General features: G+C 42.5%; 1 protein-coding gene across 7 annotated transcripts in view; it reads left to right on the forward strand.

Annotated features, from left to right (window-relative positions):
• Positions 1-18,649, forward strand: part of magi3b (membrane associated guanylate kinase, WW and PDZ domain containing 3b) — a 138,445-nt gene that overhangs the window by 93,107 nt on the left and 26,689 nt on the right. For 6 of the 7 annotated variants that reach the window (XM_086200029.1, XM_086200027.1, XM_086200030.1 and 3 more), the window contains 2 exons: positions 8,179-8,298; positions 17,242-17,448. In XM_086200029.1, coding sequence (XP_086056155.1) covers positions 8,179-8,298; positions 17,242-17,448 — 327 coding nt within the window. Of the gene's footprint in view, positions 1-8,178; positions 8,299-16,459; positions 16,758-17,241; positions 17,449-18,649 lie in introns of those variants that run through there. The other variant, XM_086200028.1, reaches the window with a different exon arrangement.

The following is an 18,649-nucleotide window of genomic DNA, read 5'->3' on the forward strand; positions in this document are numbered from 1 at the left end:
TTCTTTCCCTAAATAACCCTACATTTTCCCTCCGCTGCTCGCCTTCCCCTCGCTGACATTCTGCTCAGCGCGGCTGTCATCAGCTATTATTCTTTGCTGAAATCCGTAATGGAGTGGTAAATAAAAAGGTTTGTGCTGTGGACTGCAGGCAACCACTGCAAAGAACCACAGCGGTATGCAATTCCAGAATAATGATAATCCATTCTTGATAAGAATGCATTTTTAGCGCCTTATTTTTATCAAATCAATACTGCAAAAGCTGTTGGTCTTCAGGATGGGGCTGCAAATTAAAATGGCTCCATACATTATTGTAAAGAGTGCAAATGTTTCATGTCAGCAGGCGGATTTGGAGCAGGTGGGCAAAATCTTTGTGTCTCTATGCTGTAACCTTTTCATTGTAAAGCTTAAAATTACCCTCGTTAGAGCGAGAAGGCTGATTAAAGTGCAGATTAATATCCTGATTACGGTTTGTGTAGGCTGCAGTTAAGTAGGTTGTTTGGCAAATGCATCTCCCTGAAAAGGTTATTTTACGCTGTGCCTTTGCTGCTATAGAAGATTGTATGCGACAGTTTCTCAAACAGTGAAGCCTAAAGAGCTCAATTGTGCCCCTGGTGGCTGGTGGCAGTACAGGACTTAAATCCTGCACCCTCCATGTAAGCAAAGAGGTCTGGACTATATTAAAACACTACAGCCACAGAAAACTGGTCCTGAAATACTCTCAGCTATTTCAGCGACTCCCACACTGATGGATCCAAGGGTTTCTTTCCTGATTAGTTTGGTTTAATTACCTCTGCCAAGGAGGTAACCTGATCTCCAGCTTTGTCTTTCTGTCTGTCTTTTAGCAGCAACTCTCAAATCCTGTTAATGGATTTTGATTGGATTTGAGAGAATGATAGAACTTAGTTTGAGAGGTAATTGATTAGATTTTGGAATAAATGCTCTCTACGTGATGCTATGGAGGGAGAACACAATTAAGTTCTGCCCACACAGAAAAAAAAAGTCATTTCTGTCCATTCGAGTTTGTATTGTATCGTATTGAAGACGCCTCATCGTTGATTCCATTATCAAACCAAGTTTAAAAAAATAAATCACAGCTGTCTTTAATAAAACGCTGAATTGAAAAACCGAATCTTTAAAGAGACAAAAATGGACATGTGCAATAATGTGAGACAGCTAAGTCGATAACCAGGGATCCTGTGTCTCCAAGGAACTTTATTTCTCTTTGTTGAACCAAATAATTTTCAGTGTGCAACTTGAAAGTGTAACGTTTTTCACCCTGCCTCTATAAAAAGCCGGTGTGAAGTCATGATTGACAGCTGCTCTGAGGGAAGCGTAGTTGCGACAGGCACCTACATCCTTTTGGTAAAAGAAGAATAAAAAGAAAAGAAATTTTTCCTTACCTATTACAGAGTGTTTGTACAGGGCGGCATCAAAATCCATAGGTCGGCTATCGTTGAGATACTGAAAGCAGCGGAACCTGACAGAACCGAACCAGCAAGTGTTCTTTATTTATCATCAAAGCCGTAATAAAGGACCCGTCTGCACTTCATAATCAGAATCTGGACGATGTCCCAGGTATTCAGGGGATTTCTTGTTATGTAGGTGACATATTAAAGAAGGAACTCGACCAAATCGACGTTGTTTAATCGAATGGATATTATAATTCTGCAAAATGTTTCGTGATACATAACCTTTCATGATGTCCAGATAGGACATACAAAGCAGAACTCTGGGGTCACCGTTACTCCAAGACAAAGGAGCCACCTTGTATGGATCTTTACCACCACTTTACTGTGGTTTTTCAAAAATATTGGTCCCTTTCCTGCTGACAAAGTCCTTCTCTGTAAGCTTTAGTTGCTTCCACTCATTTTTCTGAAAACCCCCGTGATTTAGAAATCCCGCTCAAACCTAACAGCCAGCCTGCAGTCGGTCAGGTTCACCTCAGCGTCTCCCTCGCGGCCGCGTAGCTGGGTAACTGACTAAATTGTGACATGGGTGCAAAACCTTTACAGTCCGTTTCAAACCTTGTGTAAGATGGCAGCACCTAAATCTTTTTATTGTTGCTCAGAGCGAGGAAAAGGAGACACAACATCCATCTTTATATGTGTTGCGTGGCTGCTACTGAATTTCCATTTATATATAAAGATGGAAGATATGCGTTATTTTATGGAGGAAACGGCTAAGAACTTAAAGAGTTTTTATCTCTGATCTATTCCCTGCAGAGGGGAAGCTGTGTGAGGTTTAAAAATATATCTCACAACATTAAATGACCTGTGGAAGCAAAACTGCATAAACAGAGAAATGTGACTGTGATGAAGTCTCTGTAATTCTGAAACCGTGATGATGTTCACACAGATGCATCGACCTAAATATTTACCCCGTCTTGTTGAAGACTGACTCTGCTCAGAGGAGCACCATAATTGAGTGTAGTCAAGGTTTTAGTCACATGCAGAGCGACTGCTCCTGAGGCGGTGACAGACTCTTAGGCGCAGCACTGTCACAAACAAGCAGCATCTCAGCTCTTTACCCCCCAGGGGCTGGAAGTTGCTCTCTCTTGTTCAGAGAAGACTTGCATGCACAAGTGTGAAATTTTTCAGGAAGTAAGCTGCTTACCTTTCATGTATATTTAATTTCTTGGTCTCTTTTTTTTTTTTTTGACTTGTATGCAAAGAAATATAGAACCCTCCCCCCCCTCTCTCCCTCTCCCTGCCCACCCCTTAACTTGTACCGCTTCCACACTCCACAAACCTACATACAAGGGGGTTTTATAAACCTGGGAAACCTACTTTGAAAAGCAGATTTCACAAGTCGATAAGGAGTTGCCTGGCTGTCTTTTTCTGAAGTGTCACATTCAACATCACAAACTCAGTCACCCTGCCAGAAAGAAGTCGAAGTTGTTGTCAAAATAGTAGCAGAGTTAAGGGTCTTTGGCTTGTGTAGATTCTTTGGTTGCTGAAGTAAAAGCAGTGACAGTGATTCTGTTGAATCGAGGATTTTGTTTTTCTCGCGCTTTTTCAAACTCAAAGCCAACCCCAGGTGTGGAAGTTTCCTCCCTCCATGTAAATAGTTGATTACTGCATTCACACTGGTTTTGTGTTCTCATCAGTGCTGGCGAGAGCCGCTAAATGCCACAGTCATTTGACTGACAAGTGAATTCCAATTAAAACGGTTCCTAATGCAAACAAAGCCAGATGTCAGCAGGGTTTTTTTCGCCACTGAGAAAGGCGCCTTATTCCCTCCCCGTCTTGTGGTTAACTTTAACATGGAGTGTTATTGAATTTATTGAATTGGAAGTCTGGTTGCGCTGGGAGTATCTCCGGTCACTGACAGTGGACTGGAGTGGAGAATAGATTTCTACAAAACTCTTGCGTTCCGTTTCTCCTCTTGAGAAGCTGTAAAGTGTCCCTCTCTCACCTCCCCTGTCCTCCACGAACACACAACCTCTGCTCTCTGTCTCCTCATGTTCTCCACTATCTCTGCTGCAAACATGGCTTTACTTTTTTTTTCTTTTTTTTTATAGCGTTCGCTGAGGTTTTATGGCCCGTAGCCACCATTCATCAGCAGCAGCCAGTGGGCTCACTGTATGAGTCTGACTCTCTAATCCCCTGCTTGAATTACTGTCTTAATGAGCAGGAGACCGGGACTTGCACAGTGACGGCAATTCCATCATTCACTCGCTCGCTTTCAGTTTCACATCCTTCACCCTCTGTGTTTCACTTTCGCTCTTTCTCTGTTTCAATTACCCTTGCCAGCTATTTTTCATAGCATTCTTCAGTTATATTTAGATTGGGTTTTTTTTTTTTTAACAAAATGAAATATAACCTCTATAAAAACAAACCGAACCTATTGAGTAAATGCATAGGTATGAAACTTGACTGTGTAATTTAGAATTTTGTCCAACAAACTTGGTGTTTCAACAGTGAATAGATTTAAGACGCTTTGGAGTCTTCAGACATAACAGATTTATACTCTTTCTCAACGTAGAATTATAAAAATGAACACACCAGACCGTTCAGTCAAGATGCAGGACCACACCCTCGGCAAAGCTGGCAATCAAACATGAAGGTGGACAGCTGGAGAAAATTGGTTGAGCGTGTCTGTGAAATGTTCTGCATAGAAAAGTAGGAAAAAAATGTGGATAAAGTCACAGCTAACGATGGAATTTTATTTTCGAGGCTTCTCTGTCTAAGCACAGAACTCAGGCTTGGATCTTTGTCTTTGATGCTGCACATGCAAAGTGTTTTTCTCATTATGGAAAATCAATACTTGGAGTACAAGGCGGGTTATGGGAGTGCTGTGCCACAAAATTGCAAATTACAACAGAAAAAAAAAATTCTTGAATGTGTTAAGCATGACAAATTGATGATAAATAAGCATATCTGATTTACACCCAGAATGTGTGTGGCAATCATGCAGGCGAGAATCAGCAGAGGAGGTTTGTGTCCCTGGGCCATCAATCTGCTTTACTTATTAACTAGTCAAGCTGCTCTACTTTAACACAACTAATCAGTTCTCTTCTAGCAACACCACAGGGTCATTTCTGCCAAACCAGAAAAAAAGTTGGTGCCATAATGAAATTATTAGTTTCTAGTCTGACTTTAAACCAGTTCTAAAACCCAAAACAGGAGAGCTCAAAATAGAAAGTAGGAAAGAAGAAAGGCAGACAGAGTATAGAGAAAGTGCGGAGCAGAGAGACACAGAGTGAGGTTTTAACCGTCTAAATCCCCGAGTGTCCTTTGCTGGGTCTTGGGATGGTCTCCATCTCGTTTGGTCTGTTCCAAAAATGTTGGAGGAGCCTCTGGAGAGCTCTGGAGGGGACAAAAGGAGGAGGATAAGAGGACAGATAGCTCAGTGCCACGGTCCCTTGACGCCCTGCTGAGATCAGACATAAGCAGAGAGAGTTTGATCTTGTACAAACACATTTTCAGTCATGCACAGACGCGCACGCACATAGGCACGCTGCAACAGCATACAGTAGGTATTCGTGCACAGCAACACAGAGTTGGAACACATCAGACTTACACAGCTGTGACCTTTCTGTCCACTTTCAGTAGCTGACCCTTTTTTCTTTTACTTTTTCCTTCCTCTTCTGTTCAGTGGACTATTATTATATTTTAAGCTTTAAGGTCGAAATATAAGCTGTTTCAGATTTCTTTTTAAAATGTTAAAGGCTGTGCCTTATTTTACGGCATGAGAAGAGCACAGTAGGCCGGATGATTCCCTCGGAATCACTGAACACTCCACTAAAGGACCAAAAGACTTGGTCTTGGTAATGATCTTGTTTTCTCTCAAGCTCTCTATTTCTTTTCCACCATTTCAACAGCAGAGCCCAAAGCTATCTTAGTTTTGAAGCACCAACATAAAACTACACCAAACCACCTTTTTAAATCTTTGGCCTGCCATTACTGACTGACTCCCTCTGATGCTCCTGTCGTGACATCCTCTCAGATGGTTCAGAAGTAGGTCTCAGCTGTGCACAAGATGTGAGACCTTGCAAGACTAAAGTGGCTATTTGTTTCAGTCCATGCTCAACAATCACGTGTGGGGCTACAATAAATGTGCCCTTAAAATTCATACCGAAAGATGCACACCGCAATACAAATACATTGCTGCTCAAGCTATACATGCCGACAGAAAATCAAGTATTTCTTTATCAGAACTCCTCTTTTGTTTGGTTTAATCAACTGCACTGTGTGGACTACACCCTTTTTGACTCTGAGCATTTCGTTTGGAAGAGCAAACTCCGACACTTTATTGTAAAATACGTCAAGTGTCGAGTGTGCAAGTTGTTCTTTAAAAGATGAGGTGCTCTCACTGAGCTGCAGCCTCAAACATCAGCCTTTATTATATTCCCGGGAGCTGATCCACAATGGGTGGCTTATGGTATGCATAGGTGTGACATCCTGGATGATGGCCCAAGGAGGTACTTGGCAGGTACATAACTGTGACTCAAGTAATTGGGCTACAGGGGACATTTTTGAGGGACCAAAGCCAGCGCCGCGAGGCAGACAAGTTGGTAATGAGAGGCAGCAGAGGCTGGCAATCTCACACACGATGTGGTGTCAACTGCGTTTGGTAACACAAACTGCAGTATCAAGGAAGCTTTTCTAATGTTTTTTTCTATTTCATTTTCAAACTGTGTGTTTAATCATCTGCTCGGGAGCTGAGGAGCTGTCACAGTCCAATTAGTGAGAAAATACATGAGTGGAAAAACAAAAGGAAATGGCAACATAGTAGTTACCTTAGAGGCCGTTGGGCCACCGCAATCTGCAGCCCACCTTCGCTGCTAATTGGCTTTAAGTGTCTAGAAATCTAATGAGAAAATGGAACAACATATTTCAAAGAGATTCCGTCAGATGTACCAGGAGCTGTTGATCCAATGCTACAAGTACACTGTGAGATAATAAGATAACCTTAAAGGAGAACTGTTATGCTGTCCTTTATTTTCTGTGTTTGACAACGTTGGGTGTTCATCTGAAACATGGCCGAATTTTAAATAGTTAATTTATGTAAAAGTAATCCTCAGGGCTACACGCGGTTATGAATATTCAACCTCCAATGTTCCTTTTTTTTTTTTCTACTTTCACCATGAGCTGACATCAGCTGCTCCAGGCACACCATGCCCACGGAGCACAGGGACGCACCCATCCACCCGCTCACTGTCTCAGAGTTTCTTCAGACGCTCTGCTCACAACAATTCTCCAGGTTGTGGAGGTTATTCAGTATGTTTCATAAAAAGTTTGCAAACCGCTGACAATCCCAAGTTGCTGCCCCCCAACAGGCTTCCAGAAATCCACCAATAAGAAGGGCAGGTTTGTTTTTGTTTTTTTTAATGTTTTAACAAGCTCGAAACACTGCAGAAAGGTTAAGATGAATAAGGATGTTTTTTAAATTATCTTACGATGAATCATGCAAGGTCACACAGCTAGTGAAAAATATACAACTGGAAATGAGCATGATAGGTCACCTTTAATTTATGATACAGAGTCACATTCAGGGTCAAATTGCCTGGATGTGTGGCTTTAAACCCGTCTTCAGTTTCTCAGTTTGCATTTCCTCTTTGTGCTGCATTAATGTTCTTCCCTTTCTCTGATTTTCACCGACACTGAAGCCAGGTTCATTTGAAATTTGAAATTGGCTGTTAGCTGAATGTAAAATAAGTGTTGCCCCTGTGATCGACTGGTGGTCCGGCAGGTTGTTTCCTCACCCCCCATGTCCTCCAGATAACCCTGAAAACAATTCCCTGATTGAATGAATGAGAAATTGCTCCATAAACATCGGTGGACGTAAATTTAGGTGACACAGATTTACATGGAAAGTGGCATTGAAGATTGGTTTTATATGTGTGAATGTTTCTGTGGAGTCAAGTAACACACAGGCTAATTAGCCTTCAGCGCAGTAGTGCAACAATCCTGCTTATTCATTCAGGGTTTAGCGAATCCTCATGCTAATGTAATCATTTACCGTCCAATTTAACCTTGTGTATCTTTGTCCAAACGACACATCAGTTTTGAAATTGACTGTAGCTTCACCACAGGAGCAAATACTCACTCCTGCATCTGATTTGCATTGATGTTGCCCCCTGTGGGACTGTGTATATCCAACCACACCAGGAGGTTACAAAACCCAGACTTCTGTCATGTCTCCTCATTTACTTAGCTGTTGTCTTCATTTCATCTTGTGGCAAGTATATAAACATCAATAAAATCCCCATGTTCCTTTCACAGAAGCTGCAGTTGAAGAATTGCATGAACGACGCCCCTGGCAGACCTTGGTCAATCATCCATCTTTCACAGAAAATTGGATTTTTGTTCTAAAATCAGATCTCCGCACTTTTGAACATGTGCTACACTCCAAACCAATAATTTTGATCATACAAACTCTATTACAAATGAGATTCTCTCTGCTTTGTTAACCGTGAATGGGAAATGTCACTCATAGACTTTTACAAAGTTGCTGTGAAATAAAACTTGTAATTTCTACGACAGGGAAAGCATGACTTACTAGAGCTGACTGTAATTGGCTTTTGTTCTGTGAAAACCCTGCAAATTCTATCTTTTTACATGATTTCAAGAATCAATTTTAGTTGTTCATTCATGTGAGGTAAGATCAATTTCAGATTTCAATGTCATTGTCCTAAAATTGGTGCCTGTATTTGCTTCTGTTTTGTTCTTGCAGGCACCACCAGGCTTCCTCGAGAGGGCGAGGTACCAGGCGTGGACTACAACTTCATCAGTATTGGAGACTTCAGGATCCTGGAGGAGAGTGGACTTCTTCTGGAGAGTGGAACTTATGACGGTACTGCCAAATGTGTCAAGATGATGAGAAACCTGCACGCGTGTGTGTGTGTGTGCGTGTTTGCGTGTGCGCGTGTTTAATGTACAACCCCGGACCTACAGTGACAGCTCTCTGTAATGGAGTGAGTGTGAGCTCGATTTTCTCAGTCATTCTCAGTCTGATTATGACTCACAGCAGCCCTTAGTGAGATGTGACACGTGGGATGAAATGTATTGATCAGTGAAACATGATTAAAGACTTGTTGGAAGTGACAGCGAGATTAGATACTCGGAGCCGTGGAGATGAAGTGCACCATTCAGTTTCTCCCCAGCTTGAGGGGACGAAAGAATCTAAATAGTGCAATTAGAACGGATGACTTTTGGTGCCAGCAAGGTTTCCAGACAGTTTGAGTTCTAGAATTTGTGAACAGCATAAAGTTGCTGCATCATTCCTAAATTGAAACAGAAGCAAAGCTGAAGATTCTTTTTGTCAGGTTTTGCAACGCCACAATATTTTTCACAAGCCGTTTTCTTTTTCTTTAAATATTCTTCTTACTGAATGATTAATTCAACATCTTGACACACACAATTAAACATAAACAAAAATAACAAAGAGCGCTGCAATAGAGGAAAACAAAAGGGAGTAGTGACCAAAGATGATCGATGCCCACATACATACGTATACGTTTAGATGCATGTATGTGTGTAGAAATATCTTTCACAAAGGGGACTACAGGAGACTCCTTAAAGCACACAGCAACATGCATGTCACTGGCACTTTCCAGGAGCCAATCGCTGGTTCAGATTGTCTGTGAGAAGGAATGCAAGTGTTTCCATATTCTCCTGTATCATTTTTTGAATTCATGATTGAGATCCTGAGTCCGTTTCCCCAGAAGATCCGGGCGTTTTCAGCATTCGCGTTTTTATTTAGGGGATCGGAGGCTTCTTGAAAAAAAATGAACCTTGAGAGTCATAATTAATGTCTCCCCTGAGTTTTTATATAAACAATCTCGTACACATTTGTGTTTTAACAAAGGCCTTTTTTAAAGATTTTTTTCCCCAGCACACTTGTTCCTCCTTTGTCCTGATGATTTAAGGGGAGTCTCATGCTCATCCGAGCCTCAGAAGTGCTCCAGCTGTCATGAAATATTGTCAATGGGAAGAATTAATGAGACTTTTACTTGCAGAACCCAGGGCGCTCACAATGGCTCCTCCTTCTTGGCAATGTCTGGTTTCATCCTCTCTGTCACCCCATAATTCTTGTCACTTTAGACTGTGAACTACCGTACATCACAGAGACAAAATTCAATAAAGGTGGTGGAGCTTTTAAACGAATGAGAATATTCTCGACAATAGAAATGAGTAACATTTAAGTGCTGCTAACGCACCAGCCGCACACCTGAGCTGTGTGTGTGTAAGCTCTGGTCTGTATAGGCTTCCTTCCTTCCTCTGTCACGCAAACATACTTGTTCATTTTGTATCAATGTCAGCTCTACACCAGATCTGCTTCACAAGAATCGCATCTTTCTTCTACCAGTGATTGGTTAAGGATGATGAAAGGAGTATTCGCCTGCTAAACTTGACGTCTTTTTACAGTCCATCCATCCATTTTCTGCTACTTATCCTGTTAAGGGTCGTGGGGGGGGGGGGGGGGGCGGCATGGGGCACACCTACAGTCAATTTAGAGTCTGGATTAACCTCGTCCCCTCTTGATGTCTTTGGACTGTGGGAGGAAGCTGGAGTACCAGAGAGAACCCACGCAGACACAGGGAGAACATGGAGACTCCACACAGAAAGACCCCGTGCTCCAGCCTGGGCTGGAACCCAGAACCTTCTTGCTATGAGGCGACAGTGCTGACCACTGCACCACCGTGCCGCCCCTTTTTACAATCTCACAGAAAATACATGAAATACCCATGAAGTCTGTACACAGTATTAGCACATACACATTAAGTGGCACAACCATGGAATCAATCCCTAGGAGGAGGAGGATCATCTAAATCTTCAAGCTGCTAAGATACTTCTTTCTGTGTGTGATGATGAATGGACGTGCGACATAAACTTTGCACTCAAACACACACATGTAAGATCCAGCTACAGACTGCAGCGACAAGCTGCATCAACATGTATGGTAAAAATGTCACCTTCTTGGTTCCTACTTCGAGACTCGAGTGCTAATTCGCTCCTTCTTCAGCAATTGAAATCAATAAGGATTGAAAAATATAATTTTCCAACTGTAAATGTAATTTCAAGAAGCTGTTGTGTTCGCTCACGACATCATCACAGGTTCCCTCGACCAAAAGCTAATGGGATTTTTGCTTTGGATTTTTTAAACCACTGCCAAATAACGGCAAACAAAGGCTTATAAGACTAAGATCACTCCATAACCACAACTAGCTTTCAACTTCTGTTTAAAAATGACGACTTTTGTCATCTTGTTTTGTTATTTGCCAGCAACCGCTTCATAAAGACACATAAATGCTTCATAATTCACAAGTACAGCGTGTACCGGCATCTTTTATTCCCCAGAACAAAACATTCAAATCTATGAAGCGAGCGTTAACCCCAGACTTTATTTCAGGCAGATTCGAGGCTACCAGCCATTCAACAATGCTAACTTCTGAGTTTTAGGACTAATTTCATCATCATTCTGTTTGCTGCATTGTTCATCCAGGGATTTTGTGTGTTTACAACAGTCGAATCCTAAATTACTTTCTTTTCTTTTCTTTTTCTTTTGCACATGATGTAAGAGATGTGATGTCACCACCACATGTATTCTATGAGATGATTTGTAAACTTGAAGTAACCAGAGAAAACCCACACGGACAAGGGCACAACATGCAAACTGAAAGCAAGAAACCCGGGGCTTCTGGGGCTTGAAACCAGGACCGTCCTGCTGTGGGGCGACAGCGCAAACAATTAATACAGCACATGTTCACACAACAGCGTGTGAACGTGCAAGCAGCTGTAGCGCTCGATGTTGACCTTATGTAAACCAGTCCACCTGCTGATCCCACCGGCTGGCCTCGTCGTCACACATCAGGAGGTCCCACCTGTGTTTTTTGTTTTTTTTTTAAACTCTCAAGTCATGTTTTATTCATGAGGTAAACTAGACTCATCCTTTTCATCCGTCTCTCTCCTCACCGACGCCACTGGTAAGCTTAGCTCATCCGTAGAATGCAAAAAACTTAAAAGTGCCGCTGCAGCACATCTCACAAAACTGGTCACAGACAAGCACAGGCATGTTTTCAGTTTACACAGTGAGGGATACTTCAGCGTGATAACCAAATGAATGGCCAAGTATTTACCGTTTCTAACACCTTAATCTTCAGTAAGCATTTGCTCTGCATTCGGAGGTCTTGGAAAGTCAGACCGCTGCAGTGTATATGTGTCACGAAGGGATTGGAGCAGAGGATTTCTCTTACATTGCACAATGATTATGGCAATAACATGATAATCTTCACGCTTTCTTTAAGCTCATTCTTTCTTCTTGCAAATCCAGACTGCTGTGAAATGGAGAGGATTTTTCTAAATATTTGAGGGGCAACCTCTGGTCACGTGAATGGACCTTCCCCGCGCCGTTCTCTCCTTCCCATTCAGCCGCATCTTGCACTTCCTGTATGACGGAGAATTAAAAGATAAAGGCAAATCCTCATTCGCTGAGAAAGCGCCTTAAGGCTGAAAGAAGCTTCCTCTGGGTATGCGCAAGTGTGTCTGCTGATGTGTATTTGTAGAAGGTAGTATGTGCGCCTGCAGTTGGTGGGGTGCCTATTTCAAAATGAAAAAGAGTGATGTGGGATTGTGGAGGCAGGGCTCTTCAGTCTCTGATCCCTGTGATAAGGCATCTGCACCCCTCTCAACTGCATAGACACACATATGAGCACACACTTGTGTATATCTGCACACAGCGCAAATCCCAGCCTTCCTTGTGCCAGGATAGATCATCTAAGAACTTGGAGATCAGGTTTCAGAAGCTGCCGGGTCGCCCACGAGCTGTCCTTCAACTGTGAGCTGAATCCAGGCAGGATTTACACCTTTTATAGAAAGGTAGGCTGCAGGTAAAGAGGGAGAAATGGAGAACAAACTGAGATGTTGCCTATAACGTAGAGAGAGTTGATCCAGCGTCATAATATTCACTTTCCTCCATTAAAACCAAGTTTGCACTCTTAATGAAGTCAAAGAGGAGCTGGAAGTAATCGAATCAAGGAATGGGACTTCTTAGTCCGTTTACTTGTGCATGAAGTTCAGCCTTTTTCGCCAGAAAAAAAGAGAATAAACAAGGTGTCGTATCCTCTGGTGTGGTTCAGTTTAGTTACATTCCTTCTGAGGAGCTAAATTACCTTTACAAGCTATAAGTAAGTGAGCTGTACTGAAGGTACTGAGCTAATGGGATTCTTAGCTAATCATAATGGTTTCACTAATAGTCCCAAGTGACATGCCTGAATGCTCATTATGTTAATGGTTCATGTATAATGTTTACTCTCTCCTTGGAAACTATTTCATAGGAGATGTTTAAGACCTTGTACTTGTAATATGAATCTACCCTCTTCTCCACTCTTTTATGAATCTCGCTGCCACACACAACCCTGTTAGGAACTCACGTTCGGTCAAACGCGAGACGCATCCACACCTACAGGCAGGGTATACACCCACTAGCTGCTTCATCAATATAATATAACCCATTCAAAAAAACCCAGCTGTGATTAGCACTTTTACTAAGCTCACAATCTTCTGTTTTTATCGATTTAGCCTGAAGGGTTAAAGTTGGTAGAGTTGCTCTGAAGTGAAGCGCATCCAAAGATGTTTCTTTAGCTTCGAGCTAAATGTACGTGGCTGGATCTTTCTGCAATTTGTGGTCACAAAGAAGAATTCAAGAGGTGGAAAAGAACCTCTTAGTGAGCTCAAGACGGTATTTGTGAGTTTAGGGTGAATTATTGCTTTAACTTCATTTGTCAGTGTTTGTGAGAGGACACCATATGGCAGAGCTGCTGTCTGGAATCACATTAGATTGTAGTGTAATAAGTGTGCTTAACAATATAATAGCAATTCTGAGAGTCCAGGCTGGTTATGGTTGGGTTATGTGTTAGCTTTTGTATGATATAATGCTTTTAGCAATAAAATTTGATTGGATTTGGCTGCTCCTTGCTGGTCTGGGGGTCGTATATTGCTGACCAAGCCAAGAGACATCAGCTGTCTGGACTTTTTTATCCCTGAATCTTGGCACCTCTGAGGTTCAGGTTAAATCACAAAACTTATCAGCCGGACAACAACTGAACAGTCCAGTGTCATGAAGTCAAGGCTAAAGGGATGACTGCCAGGAAAAAAATAAAGGTCAGTGCAGGCAGTAGGGGTTCTTTCTTTCCTTTTTCTTTCCCTCTCTTATCTTTAAAATGACATTTCTAATCCATTTCAAAGAAGTCAAAATTTTGCCCAATCAAGATCCAATTCAGATCTGTTGTTTGAAAGCAAACAGACTTGAAGTATTTATATTGCGTCGTGCTGAATTCCTGCAGTGGTAGCCGTATGTTATCTCGAGTGGATGGTTTTGTGGCCGTGCAACTGATCTTGGCGCAGTGAGTCTGCTCATGACCTTGCATAGCTCATTCACACCGCCCTTGACAACAGGAGCTTTTTCATTACCAGTTGTTGGGTAAAATGCGTGCAGGTTGAGAGGAGAGGCTCACTCTTCCTGGCTCATCAACCCTGTGACATGAGGATCACAAGTAACATCGGACAAGCTCGGATGCTCCTCAGCTTATGAGGCTTCCCTCCATTTATTATGGCAAATGGTGCCACAAATCTTCTCTGAAGTGGTGCTTTCACACACCTCTAATTCTGCGACACACATTTATCAGGGGCCAAGAGACATGTTTGTAAGTAATTAATCACAGAGGAAGCATAGCTGATGAATGTCAGCGTGTGGTTGGAGACAGGCGGGGATTAGCCCGCAGACCCAATCTCTCCTTGCTATCGTTGCACCACCCCTGTTAATGAAGCCATCTTTGACAAATGCAGATGAGTGCCGCCTAGTAAACACCGAGCCGGGCGATTCAGGGGGAGGGGCGGGCTTTCCATCCAGCCTCCTCCTCAGCCTTCCTTCTGCTTTGAGGAAGATGAGCATAGCTGCATTAACCCACTTTGCTGTATATTCTGTTTGGCACATGAGGTGATGAGGCCCAGCTTAAGATGGTCTCACTTATCAAGAAGGCGCTGTTGCCGTGCTACTGTATTGTGCTGTAAATGACTGTGATGTGTTCCTCTGTTCTTCCTGGCATGCGTGCAGTTGTCAGCTTTGTGCCGAGCTATAAAAAGATACGGGGTTTGATAAGCGCTGCACTTACAGTACAACATTTGTGATGTGTGCATGTTCATAGTTAAGTACATCAAAGGTTTATAATACCACGGCCCCATACACAGCTGGGTCCAAATGAAAATAAGATCAGGTTTATGGAAGCTAATTGAATTGCTGAAAATCCTCATTTCCCAGTGGTATCTCTCTCTGTTCTTTAATTAATCTAATTATAAATCATGATGTCTCAGAGTGGGATCTGATGATCGCTCTTTGTAACAACCGAGGACATATTTGACCTTACAAATGGACTGCTAAAAAAAAAGGATTTGATGTGATTATATAAACACATCTGACAGAGCAGCTTGCAGCAAACAAACAATCATTATAAATGGTAAGGGTGTGAATTGGTATGCACATTATTTATAATACTAATGCCGTTTGAATTATTTCTTATCCTACACTTAAATTGAGTTTCACATACTGCTCACCAGCCTCACATAGATGGATCACCCTGCGACTTAAATGAAAAAACAATCAAACTAAGTTTTGCACTCTTCCTCCATCTCTTAACAGAGCGCTGTTATCCCTCTGAATATTTATATTCCATAACACAAGTTTGTTTTTGTTTTTTTCCCAGTAAGAAAAAAAGGCAAGCTGAGAGATAGATAATTGCTGTATTCAATGAACAGTGTAATTAGTTGCTGGCAAATTCCAAGTGAAGTGATTTTAATGTTACATGAGTCATGACAACCCTGTGGTGCAGTTATGGAGGGAAAACAAAGTAGAAGGTTGAGGTGCGAAAATCACACAGGGGAATCTTGAGGGAACCTGTGAAATAGTTCATCTTAGTAGCTGGTGGTGTGAATCAGTTCATTTATATATTTGTTTTACGTGAGCTGAGACAGAAATAGTAGATGGTCGTCCCCTCTGTGGCACAGCCGGATTAAAAAGGGTGTGCAATAGGCGGCGCGGTGGTGTAGTGGTCAGCACTGTTGCCTCACAGCAAGAAGTTATGGGGTTCGAGCCGTGGCTCCATCACAGGATCTTCCTGTGTGAGTCTCCATGTTCTCCCTGTTCCTGCGTGGGTTCTCTCTGGTACTCCAGCTTCCTCCCACAGTCCAAAGACATCAAGAGGGGACCAGGTTAATCCAGACTCTAAATTGACCGTAGGTGTGGCTGTGAGAGCCAATGGTTGTCTGTCTCTATGTGTTGGCCCTCAGATGGACTGGTGACCTGTCCAGGGTGAACCCCGCCTCTCACCTGAAGGCTGCTGGGATAGGCTCCACCCCCCCCCCCCCCCACCCTTAACAGGATAAGTGGTAGAAGATGGATGGATTAAAATCAATATTCTTTGTCACACCGATACTGAAATGATATTCCAACCTCCACTATTGGTTTCATATTGTATCTCCTGTGACAGCTGTATTTCAGTGTGCTCAGTAACTGTCTGCAACTGTGCAAGTTTGCAAATATTTTTCTAATAAATCTAAACTGAAATTTCTCATGCACTTTTTGGACGATTATCACCTTAGATATCCATCACGTTTCGTTACTGTTACTGGCCAGATGACTTTTAATACGGTAATACGCTCAAAGACAATCCTTACTTTATAACCTTTTTTTTAAAGAATATTTTTGGCATGTTCAAAGTTTCAACTTTGTGCACTTTTTTCTGATTTAGTGATCATATATTGTTCATATCACCGTGAGTTCACACCAAACGCGAATTTGCGTGAACAGTTTCCATTAAAGTCTATGCAAACGCGCGAATGACGCGAATTTTCAGTCGGGCGGCGCGAGCGAGGCGAATTCGCGCAAGTTGAAAATATTCAACTTTGAAGAAGGAAGCCAATCAGCGTTGAGGATGTCCCGACGTCACGGCTGACGCTGTCGCAAGATGGAGGACAAGTTGATTGTGGCTTCTGTGTGGGAACCCGGTGCGATATGACACTACGTGTCAAAATTACAAGAACCGGTTGAATAAGTTGGTGTCCATTCGTGAAATCCTGTCACCGATCCTTGCTAGCAGGTCGTTGAACTGGCCAGTCGTCATCCGAAAATACCGCTGGAAGCGGCAGTTATCCCCTGGAGGAGTTTGATTCACCGAGCGGTGCTCGCGTCAAGATGGTGTTGTTAACCCACATACGACGGCGTTTAGTTTTCTGACGAACTTCGGCCTTCCACGGCAGGTACAACGCAACAGTTCTGTGAATGTTCATGGTGAAATGGCGGAAAGAAACGTTTCCGGAAATACTCGCTACTCGGCCAGGTGAACGAATTCGCGTATTCGCGCCAATGACACGAATGGACGCTAAAGTGATGCGGCGTCAAATTGGCGCGAATAACGCGACGCGACATTCGCATTTGGGTTTGGTGTGAAAACACAGTAATAAGAATCTCTCCTTTACAAACATGCTCATTTAAAGGCTCTCTTGTAGTTTGGGACTGAAGTTTTCACATTTGCTGCAAGGGATCAATTAAATCGATTGATCTGTATTAGCCATGAAAAAAGTCTGATTCCTACTGCATGTATTATTAGACACAAGTTGCATTTAATATTGATATATCATTGTAAAATCATAAGGTGACCCATGGATGGTGATGTGTATGGTATCGTGATGTCCTCGCCAATGTTCAGCCCTTTGACTGAAAAGTCCTCTCATCCTTTGTCAGGAAACTACTATGGGACCCCCAAACCTCCAGCGGAGCCAAACCTGGTGCAGCCTGACTTGGTGGATCAGGTGCTGTTTGATGAGGACTACGGAGGTGAGGTCCCCAGGAAACGCACCACTTCTGTCAGCAAGATGGACAGGAAGGACAGCGCGGTCCCCGATGAGGAGGATGATGACGAGAGGCCACCGCTGGTCAATGGATTACCTGGTGAGCAAATGTCAAAGCACAAAATGTCCCATTGAAGCAGAGAGGATTTCCTCTGTTTGGGGAAGAGCCACATTGAGTCAATATCGCTGTCTGTTTCTGGCATAAGACTTAAAGACCTTAAAGGCTGTTTGCAGATCATATACAGTCTGAGCGACACAGTCGGCGCTTGAGAACATTACAGTACACTTCTCAAGCCGTCACACTATTACGAGACTGTTTGACTGCGTCTGCCTGAGCAGACTGATGGTATTTTTTTATACTTGTGTCCCATCCACTTCTCATTTAAATGTCAGTCAAGTTACTGAGTTACTGACAATACAGATACGTTTTTTTGTCAAAATATTTATGAAAAATAATAGATGTATCAGTAAAATTGTATGAAAAAGAGGAGTTGACTTGCTAGTCACTGGGTCCCTTGACAAAACTGTACTATTTTGCAGAAAAACTGCCTAAATTTACAGTTGGTTCTTTGGTCCCCTGGATTGTGACACCAGGAGTGTACGAGACCCTATTTGATGACACTGATGGATAATTTAAATCTTGGGCCTTGAGAATTGGGTCTTCGACGTCGCTACCCATGAAGATCTTTGGTTCACAGCACTGAAACGTAACATCACGTAACACCTCTTACCTCACTGTAAATCTCAAATATTTGTCATTGCTTTATACGATGACATACAGTAGGAATGAGGCAATCTGACTTTTAAAACACATGTAACCGAGCTAAAGATAATGCAAACGTATCATATCATACTGTCTTAGAAATTGCAGTATCTGGATTAACACACTTGGCCAAACCACTCACTCGTTCTGCCCTGTTTCTGTTTAAAGCAACATCATGCAGCATGTTTAGCTTAAGTCATAGTATGTTGATAATATTCTGATTTGTAATAAATAGAATGGTGCCTCTTTCATTCCTCCCCTGAGCTCTGTCCTTGATGCTGATTGGACACAGAACTTCTGCTACATGTAGCCTGTGCTGCTGCTTTAAATTACACACCAAAATCCTCTCAAAAACCAATCCTGTTTTGTTTTTTTTTTAACACTGGGTACCAGCAGAGGTCACTGCTGCTCAGTAGAACTGTATCCTGCTGCTTTAAGCCCAGATCACCTTGAGAAAGTCTCATCCAGAGTCCAGGACAGTGTGTATGTGATCAATCAGCAACTCCGGAGCTCTCCAAGGAGCAAGTCTGCCCTTAAT

The sequence above is a fragment of the Aulostomus chinensis genome, chromosome 3 (genome assembly GCF_037954235.1).
Source record: "Aulostomus chinensis isolate RoL2024-O1b breed Wild chromosome 3, RoL_Achi_v1.0, whole genome shotgun sequence".
Taxonomy (NCBI): domain Eukaryota; kingdom Metazoa; phylum Chordata; class Actinopteri; order Syngnathiformes; family Aulostomidae; genus Aulostomus; species Aulostomus chinensis.